Genomic DNA, 19867 nt, shown 5'->3' with positions numbered 1-19867 from the left:
GAGTCAGGCGGGAAAAACCCGAGCCTGACTCGGATCCGGTCTCGGGTGGTGAAGTTCAGGGGGGTTCGGTTCTCTGAGAACCGAACCCGCTCATCTCTAATTAAAAGACGCCCACTTATGCAAACGCAACTCATTCGCACAAACAGAATACCATTGACAATTGCGGCTGACCCACACTTACTCAGAATAATGCGGATGCAGTCGCATGGGTGCCATGTTTTTTTTTTTTTTTTATAATTTCTTTATTCATCGGAGCATATCATGGTATATCACAAGGTATTACAAATATCAAATGTAATAAGTACATGAATACTTTGAGGGAAGCAACAATTCAAAAAGGAGCCACATAAACCATTTGAAAACAATAATATGCAGATACTATAATTCAGTATAAAGTATACAGTTCCCCCACCTAGGCATGGCTGGCAGTCTGTCCCTCCCCCCCCACAACTCTGGGTCCATTCACCGAGAGAGCATAGTTCAGCTTGAGGGTGACAGAGCAATTGGAGGGTCTCCCAACAATATACATGTCTCATACCAAGATGTATATCGGAAACAGTTATATATTTGGCGTTTAAGTACTGGGGTTAGGGAATCTATAAAGCCTTCCTATAGTTGAAAAAAGGAAGACGTCTTAAATTCTTTATGCATAGTAGTTTGTCGGAGGCATAATACCCAGTATAGCCTATTCTGCCGAAAGTGGAAGGTAGCTCACTAGATAAGTAGTAGCGAATTGGTTAACTGAAGTCCAAAATTGCCATATCAAGGGGCATTCCCACATATAATGGACAAAAGTGGCATTGGACGCTCCACGTTTAGGGCAGCTATCAGTATCAGACAAACCAATCACGAACCTGCGGTGGGGGGAAAGATACCCATTATGGTAAATATTATAGAACATTTCCCTATACATACTCAAAGAGAGTATGGATTGGGAATAACACAATGACCGTAACAGTTTGCCAATAGTGATATGAGGAAATGTTGCTCTCCAAGAAGAGAGTCCCGTAGTAATAACCTCATGGTCTAATGGGATATGGAGAATCTTATAGTGTAAGGAGATCGTCCTTCCCCTCCACATAGGTCTAGCAAGCAATAAATCTAAAAGTTGGACCAGTCATTCGGAGAGAGAACTCGGATCATCGACCTCACATAATGTTGTGCTTGATGTATCGCCAAAAGGTGAGACTGGGGTAATTTATATGTAGTAAAAATTTTGGTAATCCGTAAAGGTCTATGATCCTCAGTGCTAACCAATGCAGGAACGTATGGAATCCCAATATCCATCCATCGTGTAAAGGGAACAGAGGCATTACCATCCTGAAATTCTGGATTTAGGATAAACGGAAGGAAAAGAGAGTGATGTCAATTTAGGTTACGTTGCTTCCGCGTATGATGCTAAACCCGCCATGTAACCATAAGCAAGGGGTTTCGAACAACATCATCTGCCAATTCCTCTTTGTGTGAGTGTAGAAAAGTTAATAGATGCTGCTCAGGTAAAAATAATTGGTCTAAGAGGGAACTTGTATAAAAATCTGTGTTATGTAACCAATCTCTGATATACCGCAAAACCTGGTGCCATGTTCTTAATCATAAGCAAATGCAGATGACATTAGATACATGCCCCGATAATGGTCATGGCGCACCTGCGTTTTTCCAACCACTCCCCACAAACGCCATGTTAACACCTACGAAGGGTCACTTCCTGTCACTAACTCTGCAATTGCATTTCGCTGAGGCTGCGATCGCAGTGCATTTTCCGTTAATTATCCAATTTGCGTTTTTGCAATATAGCGAACCAAGCTGAATGAGGGCCATTATCTGCAATTAAATCCCCTCCCACCCTCAAAAGGGGACTCAGTGGTTACAAATACACAGAGCCGGCCCTAGCCAATTTGATGCCCTAGGCAAAATTTTGTCTGGTGCCCCCTAGCTCCGCCGCTAGTTCTGCATCTGTACCTGCAACGCTCAGGTAGTGGAGCCCACCGGGGGGTTACCCTGTGGGCCAGTTCAACTCTGCACAATGCCACACAGTAATGACCATAATACATATAATTCCAAACAGTAAAGGAACCGTACACATATGCCCCCCATTAGTAATGCCCATAATACACATAATGCCACACAGTAATGCACCTTACACATATGCCCCACATTAGTAATGCCCATAATACACATATACTGCCACAGTACAAAAAGATCAGTATCAAACATGTAGAAACTGTCCATTCTCTTCACTATTCAGTGTGTTTGCTGGTGTCTGTTACTCCCGTTAACTGCATGCACTTTACTTTATACTGTGGGAGCTAAATGCTCTGCCCTCCAGTCTGATGTGTCCAAAAGTCACGCTGCACTGATGTTTCATATAGAAATAGCACAACGCAACTTACTGACCACGTTACAGTGCTAGATGGCAGGGGAATTTTACGGTATGGACTGACTAGGAAATAAAGTGTGGGGAGAACACTGCCCATGTTATGTCCCTGCAGACACCTGGGGTTTGCACAGGGATAAGGGACACACACAGGATGGCAGGGTCCCCCTCCCCCATGTGCACAAGCAGTATAGGTGATGTCAGGTTTCTGTGAAGCAGTCTTCCAAAATACACAGGTGTTATCATAAGAAGCCATCCAGTAATAACCTTATATAGTCAGCAAAAATGTCACAGGTCCAGGAATTGCATTTACTGGGCTTCTGCTGTCTGTCTGAGGTCTCACAAGTCAGGGGCATTCAAGCATGTCAGAGGAAGTTTAAGGCACAGTGTGCATTTTTTTTTGACAAATGTAAACAGCAGTGTATACAAGTACTGATTGAATACATTTGGAAAGTAACAGTTAGTTTGCGGACTGTCCCTCTCAGCATGAGATGCTGCAGGGACATGCTTGGATGCCCCTAGACATGCTTGAATGCCCTAGGCAAATGCCTAGCCTGCCTATAGCTAAGGCCGGCTCTGCAAATACATAACATGGGTGATATGCTGGACTGTACAAAGCCATAAAACATGGGGTAACATTTACTTTGCTCATCATGAGGGTACCACGCAACATGCAAAAAGTTATGTTTCCATATAATGTCCTTTCAAGGTCACAAAATAATGTTTGCAAGTCATCAGTGCAAATCTAGCCACATCAGTCAGAGGAAGCCAAGTAGTAAAACCCAAATGTTGGTAAATCTCTGTGATAAATGGAATTACATGAATAGCAGATTCCATTAATGCTGAACTAATGAGATGGGTGTGTTTCCCATCTATCACTTAGGTAGTAAATTTAGTAAATACAAAATGGAATGATAAGGTGTTATGGAGAAATTACTTTTATAGTTCCATGCAAAGATTACAATTCCATACAATGTGGTTTTTGGGTGCGCATCAGGTAAATGCAGCTGTTCCAGACGTATTTACCAATTTTCTGTTCTACTTATGCGCAACAGAGATTTGGTATGTAATGTCCCACCTCATTATATCTCTCAGGAAGAGAGGTATTGAAATGTTCAGTGTACTGTAGAGATATATCAAATAAAACGCTGAAACGTGTTTTATGTACAAAATTGTGTGCAATGCGGATTTCACGCACTATGAATTTTAATAAACCCATCTCTTTTTGCTCGCAGGCTCGACTGCGAGCAGATGCTGGTAGGTGACAGTGAGCAAATGATGAGTTAATGACATGTTTTCTAGTTCTGATAATACAAAGATATCATCTTCATTAATTTTGTGTCTGGCTCTCTGTTGTTCTTTGAAATAGATGTTTCGGCAAAGAAAAGATCAATTGAAGTCTCCAATTTCAATTCATGTATATCTAACAAAAATAAGAACTCTGTATAATGTTACTGTACGCCAGTGAATGCTGTAGGTAACTGGTCGTGATGAAGAAACCGATGGACAATTTGGCTGCTTTTGAAAATACTTTCACAGCTGTGATTTTCAATGGTATTCAGGGATATATCAAAAGTACAGAGTAATGAAACGTATTAAACTACGATGAAAAGTGCTTAGGTATTTTTGCAAAAATCATGTGACTTACAAAGCCTTCTGTTACAGAAAAAATCAACACTCCTTCTACTAGGCACTTTCGGAGTGCTCCAGCCGAAGGGAAAGGCTGCTGAAAGATGGCCGTCATTAAAGGGAAGCCATACATTTAACACCCATTAATCTCATAATATTAGCCTCCACAAATGTATTATATATGTGATGCTGTGTCAGAATTTGAAATACATTTTGAGCCCTCATTTTTACATTTTAGGAGACCAGGTCACATACAGTATATAGAGGGAGTTTACCATGTTAGCTGTTAAATAGATGAGAGATGAGTAACTTTGCAAAAAGAGAGAAATAGCAAAGGTAAATTAAAGGTGATCACTCAAATAGCAACCTATACTGGAAATCAGAGAAAGGTCTGTGTTGACATTCAGAATGTTGACATGGACATTATGTTGATGTGGTCAGTGTATTGAGAATGTGAATAGTTTAAGTTTAAGGTTTGGTTTAGGGTTAGTGTTAGGCTGTAGTTAGGCTGTTGACAGTAGGATTATGGGACATTGCGCATATTGACATGTCACATGTCAATTTAACATCCACGTCGACATTCTGACTGATGGCATTTTGTACCACATCCCTGGCATGGGCAATTAAAGTTACATTGGAACATTTATATTGGATACAGTAGTCAGTAGTACAGAGGCTCCAACGCATGTGCAGAACTAAAACAATCATTTATTTGTGACAGGATCTGAACAGCGTCGACCTCCGAATCAAGCCCACAAGGGGTGAATCCATCTGATGCTAGAAGATAGGGACATTATGGAGCTGATTCAGAGAAGTATGCAGTTGCAACTGCGACTGAGTCTTTTTTACGCAGTCGCTACTGCGTCTTTATGCTAATGCTGCAGCTGATGGTTTTCCTATTGAGAAGCCCACAGCTGTGGTCGCACCATCGAACAAAGCATCAGCCCTATGGAGGTGCAGAATCTCCATCTGGACATGACAAACCAGGGTCAGTGCTGACTGACACACCCAACAACACATCTGTGTCTGACTAGCCACCCGGTTACCACCCAGCAATGCCACAGAAATTGCACATATCTATGTGTAATTTTGATCTGCGTCTTTGTGCAGTAACAACAGATCATCAATTTATTGACAAACTGTCAATGTCATGTCAGGTCATTTAAGATAAATATACATTATCCAAGCTCTCATTTGATATGTGTGGCAATTGGAGCAGTGTGCTACAGAGGAACCAGGGGTGTTTAGCTGACAAACCCAGGGAAGTCACATATTTGGAGGACAGAATTTGTGTGTCTTACCTGCTTAATGTACTTCTGTTCATTTCTCCTTTACTGCCTGGTGCAGCTGAAAACATGTGACTGATTAGCCAGAGCATCTGTGATGAACTCCCTTAAGAACTCCCTTAAGAAGGCAGGGTGGGAGTGTTGTCTGGGAGGGGGAAGAGGGGTCTAAGGTTTAAAAGCCTGTCTGGGGCATTTGTCTGGGAGACTGATGCCATAGAAACTGGCCAGTGACTATAGAGTAGTAGGTCTCAGTTAGTGAAAGGGACGCTTGGGAAGCCTCTGTAGGAGCTGAGGACCTTTGTTAGTGTCTTGTATGAACACCAACTATATGATGGTTACTGGTATGTGGTCATCCTAACGAAATAAACTGTAGTGCACAAGTCCAGAGTCAGTGTGTGCTTCCACTACACAGCTTTGTAGTCATATATGATATTCCTTTTTTTTTTTTTTTTAAATGTCAGCCTGTTTTTGTAACCTGAACAGTAAGTATCACTGTTGTTACAGCAAGAGGTTTCGCCATCACTTAGATAACTTACTAAAGAAGTGGAACATCAGTTGTTAGCGTAAAATCATTTTTGTACTGTATTGAAGGTTTGCATGGTTGAAATTCATTAAAAAAATAAATGGAAAAAGTAAAAAATTTGGCCAATGCTTATTCAGAAATGCTTTACACTTGGAGTATTGTAGCTTAACTTTAATTCATGAGAATTGTGGCTGCACAATTCAAAAATGTAACATCAAGGGGAACATACAGTAGAATTGCACTATGCCCCTAAAAAAGCCCTTTTCTGAAATAAACATTAGTAGAGAAAAAAGGCACTAAATAGGTGTTCTTTCTAGGGAGTGGGTGTGGGAAATGGAAGTTCCCCCCTTAACTCATACTAGTGCATTGGCGGTATCCACTTTTATCCATTCCCTTGAGTAGTGGTCTGTACTTGTTATTACACTTGACATCTGTTAGCCCACTGTTTTAATGCATAAGGACTAAAAGAACAGCTCCTGTGTGGATGACTACACCTCTGGTCCAACCAGTAGCCAGCTAATATTAGGGTCCAGGCAATGGAGCCCCTCCCTCCCCCTGCACAGCTATACCCAAGCACTAAGGGGTCTATTCATGAAGCAGTGAAAAGTGTGGAGAAGTGAGCCAGTGGAGAAGTTGCCCATGGCTACCAATCAGCATTGAAGTAACATTTATAATTTTCATATTATACAATTGTACAGAGCAGCTGATTGCTTTCCATGGGCAACTTCTCCACAGGCTCACTTCGCCACACTTTTCACTGCTTCATGAATGGCCCCCTAAGTGATCTAGGACTCCCCTCTACTAGTGTGGGATAAAGTTGCAGGCTTAAGCTCACCCTGCCAAAAAAAATGGAAAAAAACATTGTTTGTTTAACTAAAACTTTAGGTTACAATAAACTTTCCTATTGACTTATTTGTGCGGCAAAGTTTTCTGCCTGTCGATTTAATGCTACTTCACTGGCAGCTCTTTTGTGTGGTTTTGTTGAAAGACATTAATGTATTTTCAATTTTCATACCCAATTAGTCTCTTACCTCTTTGTTGTTTCTGTCGGCTTGTACTAATGTTCCATTCAGACAAGGTTCTACGTATTGAATTTCTTCATTATACTGTGAAAAGAGACATTAAAACAAAGACTATTTCAAGTGCAGAGAAAATATGTGCTGGCATTGGTCAGAGATCATAATCTAAGTGATATTTTAGAAGTAAAGTAAATACTAATTTAATACTATTTAATGTTTTAGTCTATAGAACTTTTCTGCAAATTATAATTATTAATAACATAGAAAAACTATTTATGAGATCAATCTTGTCACCTATTATGAAATTGGGAAGACATTCTGTGGGCTAAGAAAAAGAATCCAGCTAATTAATTCATTAGAAGTGTGTGTTAAATTGATAGTTGAAACATTGGTTCACCTCACAAAATGGCTGATTCCGATCTGACAGAGGCTTACATATATCAAAGTATCTGGCAGGATTTAAATAAGTGGATTTTTGACATCCACCTGATTGTTTGGTTTTAAACAAAAATTCTAGTCATTATAGAGGTCAAATTTTTCAAATGATTAGGGGTACTCATGTTTCAAATGCATAGCGCACCAAAGTACAGAAAATACACTAACTCTCAAAATGTTTTATGTCTTTACTTACTTAACATTGCTTTTATCGTGTCACACTCACTAGTGCTACTACTGTAGTATTCTAGGGAAAGTAACAAGGAGAAAACAGGTTCAAATGTCAACCATAAAATGGCTACCTCAACTGGCCGCAGATTACAATGTTGAACTTAAAATTTTTTGTAAACACTAGAAGAAATTTATCAGATTTTCCCTAAGTTAGCATTTCTTACATGCGATACACACTGCACTGCTCAAGATCCATTGTCCTAACATTTTACAGCTGGTAGAATTAATTTATGAGTCTTATAGCAATGCTAAATGTGCAATTTGCTGCATGGCTTGGACTCAGTGTAAAAGGTGAAAATGTGTCTCTCTTGTTCCATCTCCGCTGGTCATGCACAGCTGATACGCATTGACAGGAGTAGCAAATTATTCAGCAAGCTTTATTACTACACTTCGTGTGACAAAGAAAAAAAAAACATAGAATGTCTAGAGCTGGACATTTCAAACAATGTTTTGCTTAGTGATTTTTCTTTGAGTACATTTTTTTATCATTAATGGGAATATATTATAAGTGGATAACCTTTTTTATAATGATTTAAGAGACAGATTCTATTATATAAATCCCCATTTAAATGAGGTACCTATTGTACATTGAAAAGTACATTTCTAAGTAACAGAAGTCAAGTTAACATTAGAAAACCTTAAAATTATACATTATATTGAAGGAGTAAGTATGTAGCAGGTTTAGGTAGCAGAAGTCCCAAGTTTTGTGGAGGAGAGACATTAGGAATTTCTGGGTTAATTATTCCTAGTAGTTGCTTGAGTGACAGGTGCTGCATGCCATCCAACATTACAGAGCAGGAAATCGGTACAAAACAGGACAGTGGGCATGGTCATGAGTAAAAGGGGTGTGTCCCTGCTGCGCTGCAATCTAACTCTATGGGACTACAGAGTTCCTGAAGCCGGTACATAGCCCCTTTTGGGTGGGACAGACCATAAAAAATCAGTTCTGTACCAGCCAAAAAGGTACAGTTAGAAGGTATGGTGCTAGGGAAGGTTCATGATATAGGAATACGAGGGTGTGGGATCAGAGCTAATATACATTTCAAGAGGTTGATTGCACTTCCTTTTTTGACCTTCCCACTTTTTGGTGAAATCTGTTTATATTCCTAATGTAATTATTTGTTTGATTACTTTCCCTTGCAGATCAGGCACAACAAGGTGGTGAACATTGCTCTACAGCTACCACAATGGGGCAAGAGGTAGTTGCGGGGCACCCTTCCTTTCTCATGCAAGTTGCCTTGAGGGGGGACCTGGATTATTTCCCTTAAATTGGGCTCAGTAATTCTATAGCAATTATGGGTTGGTGGGAACATTAGCTTAGGTTGTGTCGGAGGCATACGTCCGTCCCCCCCTCCTCCATCTGAAAATGATATTTATGGCAAGAGCTGGGAGTTGCAAGGCTTTCTTGGCCACCCATTCATTTATATATTTAATAACCAAAAAGCTGTGGCCTTATAGCAGCACTCATTGTTTTTTTGAGTTTATTTCAGGTTTAAGATATAATGGTTTCATTTTGGTCTAGGTTGGTTATGCAACATTCTCAAATGGATCAAACAATAGGCAGTATAGCATTTGGATACAAAGCTGTGGTTCCATAAGCACAGATTCTAAAGCTAAACACACAAGGTCAAGCCAATCCCTCCATATAATAAGCTTCGCATTTGTCTGCCTCCAAATTCATCAATTTAATTAGAAGGTTGAAAGTGTTACAGCAACAAACATCAAACACTGAGGGAAAGAATGTGTAATAAACTCTACTGTAGCCAGCACATGTAGCCAGCACATGTAAACTTCATAACAAGACTAGGAAAAAATACACTACCACAACAAAGAGATACTACGGAGTGACAAGTTACGTTACAGTGCCACCTTCTATTCCTCCAGTATAACTTCTCAAGTAACATCCCATAGCTATTGCTATACTTTAAGATAAAGTGCACTCGTTACTTATAATAAAGGCATACAATTTGTGGGCTGTACCAATATTCGAATGGCTACTGCCTATCAATTCACTATAAACTTACTAAGGAAATAAGCTACAAAAAAAAGTTAAGAGTGACCCTTCAAAAAATGCTAAATATACTAATACCAGAAAAAAAAATTGCATTTTCGCAGTAAAATGAAAAATTAGATTGGGGGACCGAATGGCCCATTTAAGATCACCGTATTTAAATATACGCAGCTTCACAACACAACTTTAATCCATACACTAAATGCTTATAATTTAGGATGATACAGTGTGTCATAATATGCAATCTGATGATTATAATTAGACATTACATTTAGTTGTTTAGCTACACTAATTACATAGATAACTAATTACTATAGTGCAAGAACTTAATTCATGAAAATTTTGATTGGCTTTGTTAAGGGAAAATAATAAAATGTAAAAGATATGACATTTTCATTGTAATGACGTCTCGCAATAATGATGTTCCTAGTAATTACACAGTGGGTAATTAGAGATTAATAAGGGAGATATTTGACCTAACTAAGCAGTTACAGTATCTTTACTGCTTAATAGTGTGAATGGAAGGGGTTTATTTGCATAAAATAGTTTGCAAATTGAAAACCGTTTACAAACGTATATGCGGATTTTCATGTGCTGCAAGATGCCTCCTAAAGAAAAAATATTTTTGGAACCAATGACAAAACATCATGGGCCAAATGTAATAGAGTGAGAGTTTCAGAAAGTGAGAAATTTGGTAAGGTTTTTCAGGTTTTTTTAAAGTGGCAATCATTTACACTGCAAAACCAGGTTGATCTTGCTGTGTAAATGATTGCACTTTAAAAAAAAAACTGCAAAACCTTACCAAATCTCTCACTTTTTGAAATTCTCACTCTATTACATTTGGCCTCATATCTGGATTTATCTGTAATTTTTTATGAATTTTGCCTTAAATGTGCAAAATTTCACATGAGAAAGAAACTTAAACTATTAAATATATCCCGTTGCGTATATGCAGTGACTGCTCAATTTAACAAATGATTGCAATATTTTGGAACTAACATTCCCTGAATTCAGATGAATTATAGTTTGTAGTGTAATTAGGTGAGTGCTGAGCTTGTATGATTTTTTTTTATATTTAAATGTTGTGGTCACAATACCACTGTTATGAACCACAGGTAGTGGTTCATTCCTATTCTATGTTTATAGTTGTCTTGCAGGCCAGGATTTCCCGTTGCTCTGGTTTTAGAAGACTCTTGTTTGCTGCTGGTGGTGAGTCTGTGTGATTGCAGCTTGTTCCCATGTGTTCAGCCTCACCTGTCTGTTGATTGCACCTCTCAGTTGTGCAGCAGGGCAGCTGCACGACATAATTAATTAAGACTCTGTTATATTCTGGCTCAGTGCAATTCACAGACGCTGGTGATATTTCCAGAGTTCCAGGGTTCTTGAGTTCTGAGCTAGTCCCTGCCAGTTCCTGAGCTCCTGTCTAGCAGTGTCTGTCTAGCTGCTTCCAGTGTCGGTTCCTGTGTCGGTTCCTGTGTCGGTTCCAGCATCGGTTCCTGTGTCGGTTCCAGTGTCTGATCCCGTGTCCTGCCGTGAAGCATTCCTGTCCAGAAGTCCTGTGGCTTTGTCTGTTCCTGGTCGAGTATCTGGCTTCTTGGTGTCCACCGGTCTGTCGTTTGGGATTCTGCCTGTCCTCCGGTTCTGAGAGCCTGTGTCGGCTACATTGGGGGTTCCCGTCCGTTTGCCAGTATTTGTACCGGTTCCGTGAGTAGCGGCTTTGCCGCGTCCGTCGGCCTAGGCCGCTGTATTCCTTGGTTATATCTGTCACTGGTGTTTTGCAGAGGGTTCTGCATATGCTGTCACCGCCGGTACACAACAGTATTGTGCCGGCGTGTGGACAGCATTTCCTTTGTTGTTCTTTTCCTTTGGCGGCGTGCCGCACATATACTTAGTTTTAGGGTTGTTAGTAGCCCCTAGCCTTCTGTTTGCTTTAGTTAGAGGTCCCCTTGTTATTATCCTGTCTCAGTTCACGCCTTGTCTCACTCTAAGACCTGGGGGCATCGGAGTTGGGCAGACCTAATCCGCCCTTCAAACGCGGCTGCCGTGGGCCCAAGAAACCGTAGTCACTCAGGCGTGAACTGACCACATGGGTGAAACAATGGAGGTAGGGTGCTAGGGGCTATTTCCACACCACACCTTATTTCAGAGTCACGTTCTGGTGCTCTGGACTCACTACGCAACATCTCCCTTGTTCTGAGCACCAGGAACCTAACATTATCACCAGCCATACAACAAAAAAGAAATAAAGCTTTTTCTTTTTTGTCCCAGTCCAGAGTCCTGTCAAGAATCCAGTCCTGTCTAGAACTCAGTGTGCAGAATCCAGTCCTGTCAAGAATCCAGTCCTGTCTAGAACTCAGTGTGCAGAATCCAGTCCGGTGTTTAGAATCCAGTCCTGTCTAGAATTCAGTGTGCAGAATCCAGTCCGGTGTTTAGAATCCAGTCCTGTCTAGAATTCAGTGTGCAGAATTAGGTCCGGTGTTTAAAAATCCAGTCCAGTCTTGTCTTGTCTAGTTTAAAAATCCAGTTCAGTCTTGTCTTGTCTAGAATCTTGTCTAAGAATCTTGTCTAGAATCTTGTCTTAGAATCGTGTCTTAGAATCGTGTCTAGAATCTTGTCTAAGAATCTTGTCTAGAATCTTGTCTTAGAATCGTGTCTAGAATCGTGTCTTGTCTTGTCTAGTTTGAAATCCTCCTATGCCTACTATGCAAGCCCTGCAGGCATCTCTCTCAGCCCTGAACTCTGCTTTCAGTGCTTTGAAACCTGAGCGGCTGGAAGTTTTGCAGCAATCCTTAAAGCAACTGCAAAACCTTCTGACCAAAATTTTGCTTATTTTGCCAGAAGTTCTTGAGAGTTCATTCTCTAAAGAGACTCTTGTTCACAGTATGGTGACAAGTGAATCCTCAGGTTTAATTAGAGAGAAAAAGTTTGAAAGTTTTCTGCGGCCCAGGCTCTCAGAAGAGGAGCGTCTGCGTCGCAGAAACTTAGATTTATGCCTATATTGTGGGGGTTTAGGCCACTATCTGCAGACCTGTGAGTTGCGCAAGCCAAAGTGTGGTGACAAGTCCTGCCCTCTGGCCAAGTTTAGTCAGGATATAAGACCTACTCCTGTCTCTACTGTAGCAGAGGTACTTGTCACACAACCCACACTAAAAAGCACTCTGTCCTATAATTGGGGTCCTTGGGCTAGGGAGCCCGATTATAGATTCAGGAACCAAAGGAGAATGTTTCTCTCCTCTCTTGATTTTCCTGTTGAAGCAGAGTTGCAAACCCCTGGAGTGGTGCCCGATGCCTGGGGTCCTGGAGCGGTGCCAGATGCCCAGGGTCCTGGAGCGGTGCCCGATGCCCAGGGTCCTGGAGCGGTGCCCGATGCCCAGGGTCCTGGAGCGGTGCCCGATGCCCAGGGTCCTGGAATGGTGCCCGATGCCCAGGGTCCTGGAGCGGTGCCCGATGCCCGGGGTCCTGGAGCGGTGCCCGATGCCTGGGGCCCTGGAGCGGTGCCCGATGCCCGGGGTCCTGGAGCGGTGCCCGATGCCCAGGGTCCTGGAGCGGTGCCCGATGCCCAGGGTCCTGGAGCGGTGCCCGATGCCCAGAGTCCTGGAGCGGTACGTGATGCCCAGAGTCCTGGAGCGGTACCCGATGCCCAGAGTCCTGGAGCGGTACCCGATGCCCAGAGTCCTGGAGCGGTACCCGATGCCCAGAGTCCTGGAGCGGTACCCGATGCCCAGAGTCCTGGAGCGGTACCCGATGCCCAAGGTTATAGAGGGACATCGAATATTATAGCTCAGGTGTCAATACCAGAAGGGGTCTCAGAAGCTGTTACCCCAGGTAGGGACTTGAAAAGCGCAAACCCAGAAAGGGTATCTAAAACCATAGTTCTAGAAGGGAACTCGAGAAGCAAAACCCCAGAAGGGATCTTTGAAGTAATATCCCCAAGTTGGGTCTCGAGAGACGCAGCCCCAAAGAAGGGTCTAGAGGTCGCATCCCCAGGAAAGAACTTAAGAGGCATAGCGTTAGTGGAGGTTCTGAAGGTTAAAGCTTCAGCAAAAGTCCCGGAAGTCATAGTCCCGGGAGAAGTTTCGATAATTATCGACTCAGAGAGGGAGGACGATGGCCCGGTCCCAGTAAAAGAATCTGAGGTGCTGACCCCAGCGGGGTTCCCGAAGGCCACTGCCCCAGCGGGGTTCCCGAAGGCCACTGCCCCAGCGGGGTTCCCAAAGGCCACTGCCCCAGCGGGGTTCCCGAAGGCCACTGCCCCGGGTGGGGTTCAGAAAGTCACTGCCCCAGGTGGGGTTCAGAAAGTCACTGCCCCGGGGGGGTTCAGAAAGTCACTACCCCGGGTGGGGTTCCGAGGGCCACTGCCCCAGGTGGGGTTCAGAAAGTCACTGCCCCAGGTGGGGTTCAGAAAGTCTCAGCTTCGAGTAAGGTCAATAGTGACCAGGTCCTAGCAAAGCACTCTAGTCAGTCAGATGGGAAGGAAGCAGATCCTGACTCTGTTGATATCTCAACATCTATAATCTTTGATGGGGACTTAGTCCAATTTCTGGCGCTTTACAAACACTATTACACCATTTTGTTGTCTAGACCATTTCTGGGCATCACTTCAGAGAACCTTGTGCTCTATCTGATATATTCCTTTAGAGGAGAGCCTTTTGAGTGGGCGACCAGCCTAATGAAAGCTGAAGATCCCATTCTTCAGGATCCCCCAGCATTCAGTGATGCAGTTATTAAAAGATATGGTTCTAAAGAAATTGGTTCAGGTTCCTCTAGGTCACCCGTCTTATCTGCTGAGAGTTCACCGTATACTGTAAACTCGGCACAAGAGTCTCAGCCCGTTGTTTTGACTGCAGGATGTGCTTTTCTGTCTTCTTCTAATAGTAGTACTTTGCCTGAAAGTTCAGCTCCCAAGGTTAAGAAACCAATCTCTGATCTGAACCCAGACTTGCTGGGAGGTACCATCAGTTCAGACAATGTTTGGGGAATTACCTTGGTCAGACCTCAAGAACTTTGTAAAAATAATAAGAAGAAGAAAAAGAAATAATTATTGACTCTTGCCTTGAAAAAAAAATATATATTTATTTTCCTTGTCTTGTGTCCAGTGGCCACCGTCAAGGGGGGGGGGCACCGTTACAAGCTGTTGCCACAGCTTGTTTCTGTTAGACCAGTGTGTCAGGTTTTTTTTTTTTGTATCCCTTGTTTTGGAAAGTCTGAATTTTGGGGTCCTTTGACCCCTCCTCAAGGGGGGGGGTACTGTTATGAGCCACGGCTGTGGCTCATTCCTGTTTTGCATTTTGGTTATGTATTTTATGTTCCCCGTGGGTGTCATGGGGTGTTCGGAGCTCACCCTTAAGGAGAGGGTACTGTTATGAACCACAGGTAGTGGTTCATTCCTATTCTATGTTTATAGTTGTCTTGCAGGCCAGGATTTCCCGTTGCTCTGGTTTTAGAAGACTCTTGTTTGCTGCCGGTGGTGAGTCTGTGTGATTTCAGCTTGTTCCCATGTGTTCAGCCTCACCTGTCTGTTGATTGCACCTCTCAGTTGTGCAGCAGGGCAGCTGCACGACATAATTAATTAAGACTCTGTTATATTCTGGCTCAGTGCAATTCACAGACGCTGGTGATATTTCCAGGGTTCCAGGGTTCTGTTAGGCGCCGGGGTCCGCATGTCCGCCCGGCGCCTAGCAACTAGGGACGCCGTGCGCGTTCAGCCGCCGGCTCCCTAGCAACGCTAGACGCCGGGCGCGCTGAGCCGCACGGACCCTAGCAACGGGGACGCCACAGGCGGACCGCGTTCCCCGTTGCAGGGCCTAATTAACAAGCACACACACTTGTCCTCTGGCCGTGCAGCAAGGCAGCTGCACGGCATTTATTCCCAATCAGGCTCTAAGCAGCTGATTGGAGGACTCCCTGTTAAATACCTTCCCAGTACTTCTCACAGACGCCGGTAATAGCTTCCTGCATGCTGCTTTGGTTTGCTGAGAGTTTGTTCCAGTCCTTCTGTATCCGGTCATTCCTGTCCTCAGAAGTCCTGTATTCGGGAGTTGTCATCTCATCCCAGGAAGTCGTTTGGTCCCCAGTTGTCCTGACTGATCACCTTTGTATATCGAGTGGTGTTCCGTGAGTTGCGGCTCTGCCGTGTGTTGCGGCTCAGCCGCTTTATCTTTATATATTCTGTTTTTGGAGCATTTGCGGAGGGTTCCGCTTCCACAAGTCCTCTCTGGAACTCGGCGGTGCTGGGTAGGAGAAGTGGACAAGTGGATATTTTGGTTGTCCTTTTCCCTGGCGGTGTTTCCGCACATATTCTAGTTTTAAGTTAGCTTGTAGCCCCTGGCCTGGTTGTTTAGTCAGAGGGACCCTTGTTATCACCCTGTCTCGGATTTCCCTTTGTCTCTCATTAAGACCTGGGGGGGCATCGGAGTTGGGCAGACATAATCCGCCCTTCAAACGCGGCTGCCATGGGCTCAAGCACCCATAGTCTCGCAGGGGATTTCCGACAGCACGGGTGAGACAGCGGAGTTAGGGCGCCAGGGGCTATTTTCCATTCCCGCTCCCTTCCCCAGCATTTCGTTCCAGTGCTCCGGTCCTCGCAAAAAGATCTCCTCAGACCAGAGTGCTGGAATCATAACATTATTACCGGCCATACCAAAAAATTAAAATTAAACAGGGCTTTAATTTTTTCCTCTCATTCAGTTTTTGTTAAAAATTTTTGGCCTCATGAATCCCACAGGTTTAGGGCCAAACCCTGGCCAGCTCTTAGTCAATCAGATTCAAGAACTTACTCAGATGGTTCAGGATCTTTCTCTTCGGGTGAGGTCGCAGGAAGATCTTTTGCGAGCCTCCCCAAAGGTAGTCCCTGAACCAAAGATGCATTTGCCTGACCGTTTTTCTGGCGATAGAAAATAATTTTTTAGTTTTAAAGAATCCTGTAAACTTTATTTCCGTTTAAGACCTACTTCCTCTGGTTCTGAATCTCAGCTGGTTGGGATTATTATTTCTTTACTCCAGGGGGATCCTCAGACCTGGGCGTTCGGTTTAAGGGCAGAGGATCCTGCGTTGTTGTCAGTAGACGCTTTCTTTAAGTCTTTAGGGCTTTTGTATGATGACCCAGATAGAGAGGCGTCCGCTGAAAGTCAGCTGCGCGCTCTCAAACAAGGAAGAAATCCTGCAGAGGTTTATTGTACTGAGTTTCGCCGTTGGTCGAACGACTGTGGCTGGAATGACCCAGCCCTGCGCAGTCAGTTTCGCCTCGGCTTATCAGAGTCTATTAAAGACAGTCTCCTCCAGTACCCCGCTCCTGAGACTCTCGATAAACTCATGGAGCTTTCTATTAAGATTGATCGTCGTCTCAGAGAGCGGAGGGCTGAAAGAGGAACACCTGTAAGGTCAAGTCCTTGTGTTTATTCCATTCCAGAAGACGTAGAGGAGCCCATGCAGATGGGTCTCTCCCGGCTGTCTCCTGAGGAAAGGGCCAGAAGGCAAAATTCCGGTCTTTGTTTGTACTGTGGTGGTAAGGGACATTTTGCTCGTAACTGTCCGAACAAGTCGGGAAACGCTTTGACCAGGTGAATTGTGAGGGGTTCACCTAGGTCTGCAGCTTATCTCCTCGAATAACTCTCTTTTAGTCCCAGTTAAGGTTTCCTTTGGCAGCCTCAGTTCTTTGGTGTCGGCTTTTGTTGACAGTGGAGCTGCAGGAAACTTTATGGATTTAACTTGGGCTAAGGCCTTAGGCATTCCTCAGTTACCATTGGGTAGGTGTGTCACCATGCATGGCTTAGATGGGAGTCCGCTTTCCAACGGGGTTATTACTCACCGTACACCTCCCGTAGTACTTACAGTAGGAGCTTTACATTCCGAAAAGATCGAGTTCTATCTAACACATTGCCCAGCAGTTCCAGTTGTTCTGGGTCACCCTTGGCTGGCCTTTCATAATCCCACCATTGATTGGCGGTCCGGGGAGATTTCACAATGGGGTACTTTTTGTGCTAAGGAATGTATTTCGTTTCCAGTTAGAGTAGCAGCTATCATTCCAGAACTCATTACTGTGGAATACCAGGAGTTTGCCGATGTATTCTCCAAAGGCAATGCGGACATTCTGCCTCCCCATCGGCCTTATGATTGTGCTATTGAGCTAATCCCTGGTGCCGCATTGCCAAAGGGGAGATTATATGCATTGTCCAGGCCAGAAACTTCGGCTATGAATGACTATGTTCAGGAGAGCTTACAGAAAGGTTTTATTAGACCATCAAAATCCCCTTTAAGTGCTGGTTTTTTCTTTGTGGAGAAAAAGGATGGCTCGCTTAGACCATGCATAGATTTTAGAGCCTTGAATAAAATCTCAGTCAAAAACACCTATCCTTTGCCGTTGATTTCTGTACTCTTTGATCAGTTACGTTCTGCTGTGATTTTTTCTAAAATTGACCTGAGAGGAGCTTACAACCTCATCCGAATTAAATCTGGAGATGAGTGGAAGACGGCTTTCAGTACTCAGTCGGGTCACTACGAATACCTGGTGATGCCGTTCGGCCTGTCTAATGCTCCAGCAGTTTTTCAAGACCTCATTAACGATGTGCTCCGTGACTTCCTAGGGAAATTCGTGGTCATTTATTTAGACGACATCTTGATTTTTTCTGAATCGATGGAACAACATATCACCCAGGTGCGTCTGGTTCTTCAAAAGTTACGTGAGAATCATTTATATGCCAAGCTGGAGAAGTGTGAATTTCACGTCACGAAAGTATCTTTTTTAGGGTACATAATTTCCCCTCAGGGATTTTCCATGGAACCTAAGAAGCTTCAGGCCATCCTTAATTGGGCGCAACCCACCAATTTAAAAGCAATTCAACGCTTTTTAGGGTTTGCGAATTATTATAGGAGGTTCATTCATTCTTTTTCTGACCTGGTTGCTCCCATTGTGGCTCTGACAAAGAAAGGAGCGGATCCTACCAACTGGTCGCATGAAGCTGAGTTGTCCTTCCGGGCTCTGAAACAAGCCTTTGTCTCAGCTCCAGTCCTCAGACATCCTAATCCGGAATTGCCCTTTGTTGTGGAGGTTGATGCCTCAGAGGTTGGAGTGGGGGCTGTCCTTTCTCAAAAGGATCCGGTGTCTTTGGACTTACATCCTTGTGCCTTTATGTCCAGGAAGTTCTCCTCCGCTGAATCCAATTATGACGTTGGGCATTATGTCGTTTGGGATTCTGCCTGTCCTCTGGTTCTGAGAGCCTGTGTCGGCTACATTGGGGGTTCCCGTCCGTTTGCCAGTATTTGTACCGGTTCCGTGAGTAGCGGCTTTGCCGCATCCGTCGGCCTAGGCCGCTGTATTCCTTGGTTATATCTGTCACTGGTGTTTTGCAAAGGGTTCTGCATATGCTGTCACCGCCGGTACACAACAGTATTGTGCCGGCGTGTGGACAGCATTTCCTTTGTTGTTCTTTTCCCTTGGCGGCGTGCCGCACATATACTTAGTTTTAGGGTTGTTAGTAGCCCCTAGCCTTCTGTTTGCTTTAGTTAGAGGTCCCCTTGTTATTATCCTGTCTCAGTTCACGCCTTGTCTCACTCTAAGACCTGGGAGCATCGGAGTTGGGCAGACCTAATCCGCCCTTCAAACGCGGCTGCCGTGGGCCCAAGAAACCATAGTCACTCAGGCGTGAATTGACCACACGGGTGAAACAATGGAGGTAGGGTGCTAGGGGCTATTTCCACACCACACCTTATTTCAGCGTCACGTTTTGGTGCTCTGGACTCACTACGCAACATCTCCCTTGTTCTGAGCACCAGGAACCTAACAACCACTGGCACCACAGGTGTTTGAGTGCTGCTGATTAAAGTATATTATACGATTGCAGGACCGGCACTCCTGTTGTTATAAAGCAGCTGCTCCCGGTGCCCTCATAAAGGTTGATATAGTCAAGGTGTAGGATGCGGCACTCAGGAAAAAACGAGTCGTAAACAGAGTGAGTATCATTCCCTCTGTTTATGACTCGTTTTTTCCTGAGTGCCGCTTCCTACACCTTGACTATATATATATATATATATATATATATATATATATATATATTAAAATGGATATACAGGGTGATTCAAAAGTCGCTGTGCACCCATTCGTTTCAAAAACTATGCAGAAAGTAGGAAAACTGAATACTCCAGTGAGGTATGGGTTAGGTTGGCTATCTTTTAGGGTATGTACTGAACATGGACGCCATCTTGAAATCGGCCATCTTGAATCTAAGTCCATTTATTGAAATGGAAAGGAAATTTAAATGTAAAATGTCAAACAACATCAGAATTGGCTAAAATAGCAGTTATGGTTCAAAAGTTACAACACTTTTTTTGTTGCAGGTAACTGAAGATGGCTTTAACAAAAGA

General features: G+C 43.6%; 1 protein-coding gene across 6 annotated transcripts in view; it reads right to left on the bottom strand.

Annotated features, from left to right (window-relative positions):
- The window catches only part of CACNA2D3 (calcium voltage-gated channel auxiliary subunit alpha2delta 3), a 2000770-nt gene that overhangs the window by 1071707 nt on the left and 909196 nt on the right, over positions 1-19867 (bottom strand). For all 6 annotated transcript variants that reach the window (XR_010186941.1, XM_063940834.1, XM_063940836.1 and 3 more), the window contains exon 10: positions 6844-6918. Coding sequence is in view for 5 of the 6 variants with exons in the window: in XM_063940834.1 (XP_063796904.1) it covers positions 6844-6918 (75 nt within the window). In the remaining variant the exon portion in view is untranslated. The remainder of the gene's footprint in view (positions 1-6843; positions 6919-19867) is intronic.

The sequence above is a fragment of the Pseudophryne corroboree genome, chromosome 9, assembly GCF_028390025.1.
Source record: "Pseudophryne corroboree isolate aPseCor3 chromosome 9, aPseCor3.hap2, whole genome shotgun sequence".
NCBI classification, from domain to species: Eukaryota; Metazoa; Chordata; class Amphibia; order Anura; family Myobatrachidae; genus Pseudophryne; species Pseudophryne corroboree.
This window is presented reverse-complemented; position numbering and strand designations above follow the sequence as displayed.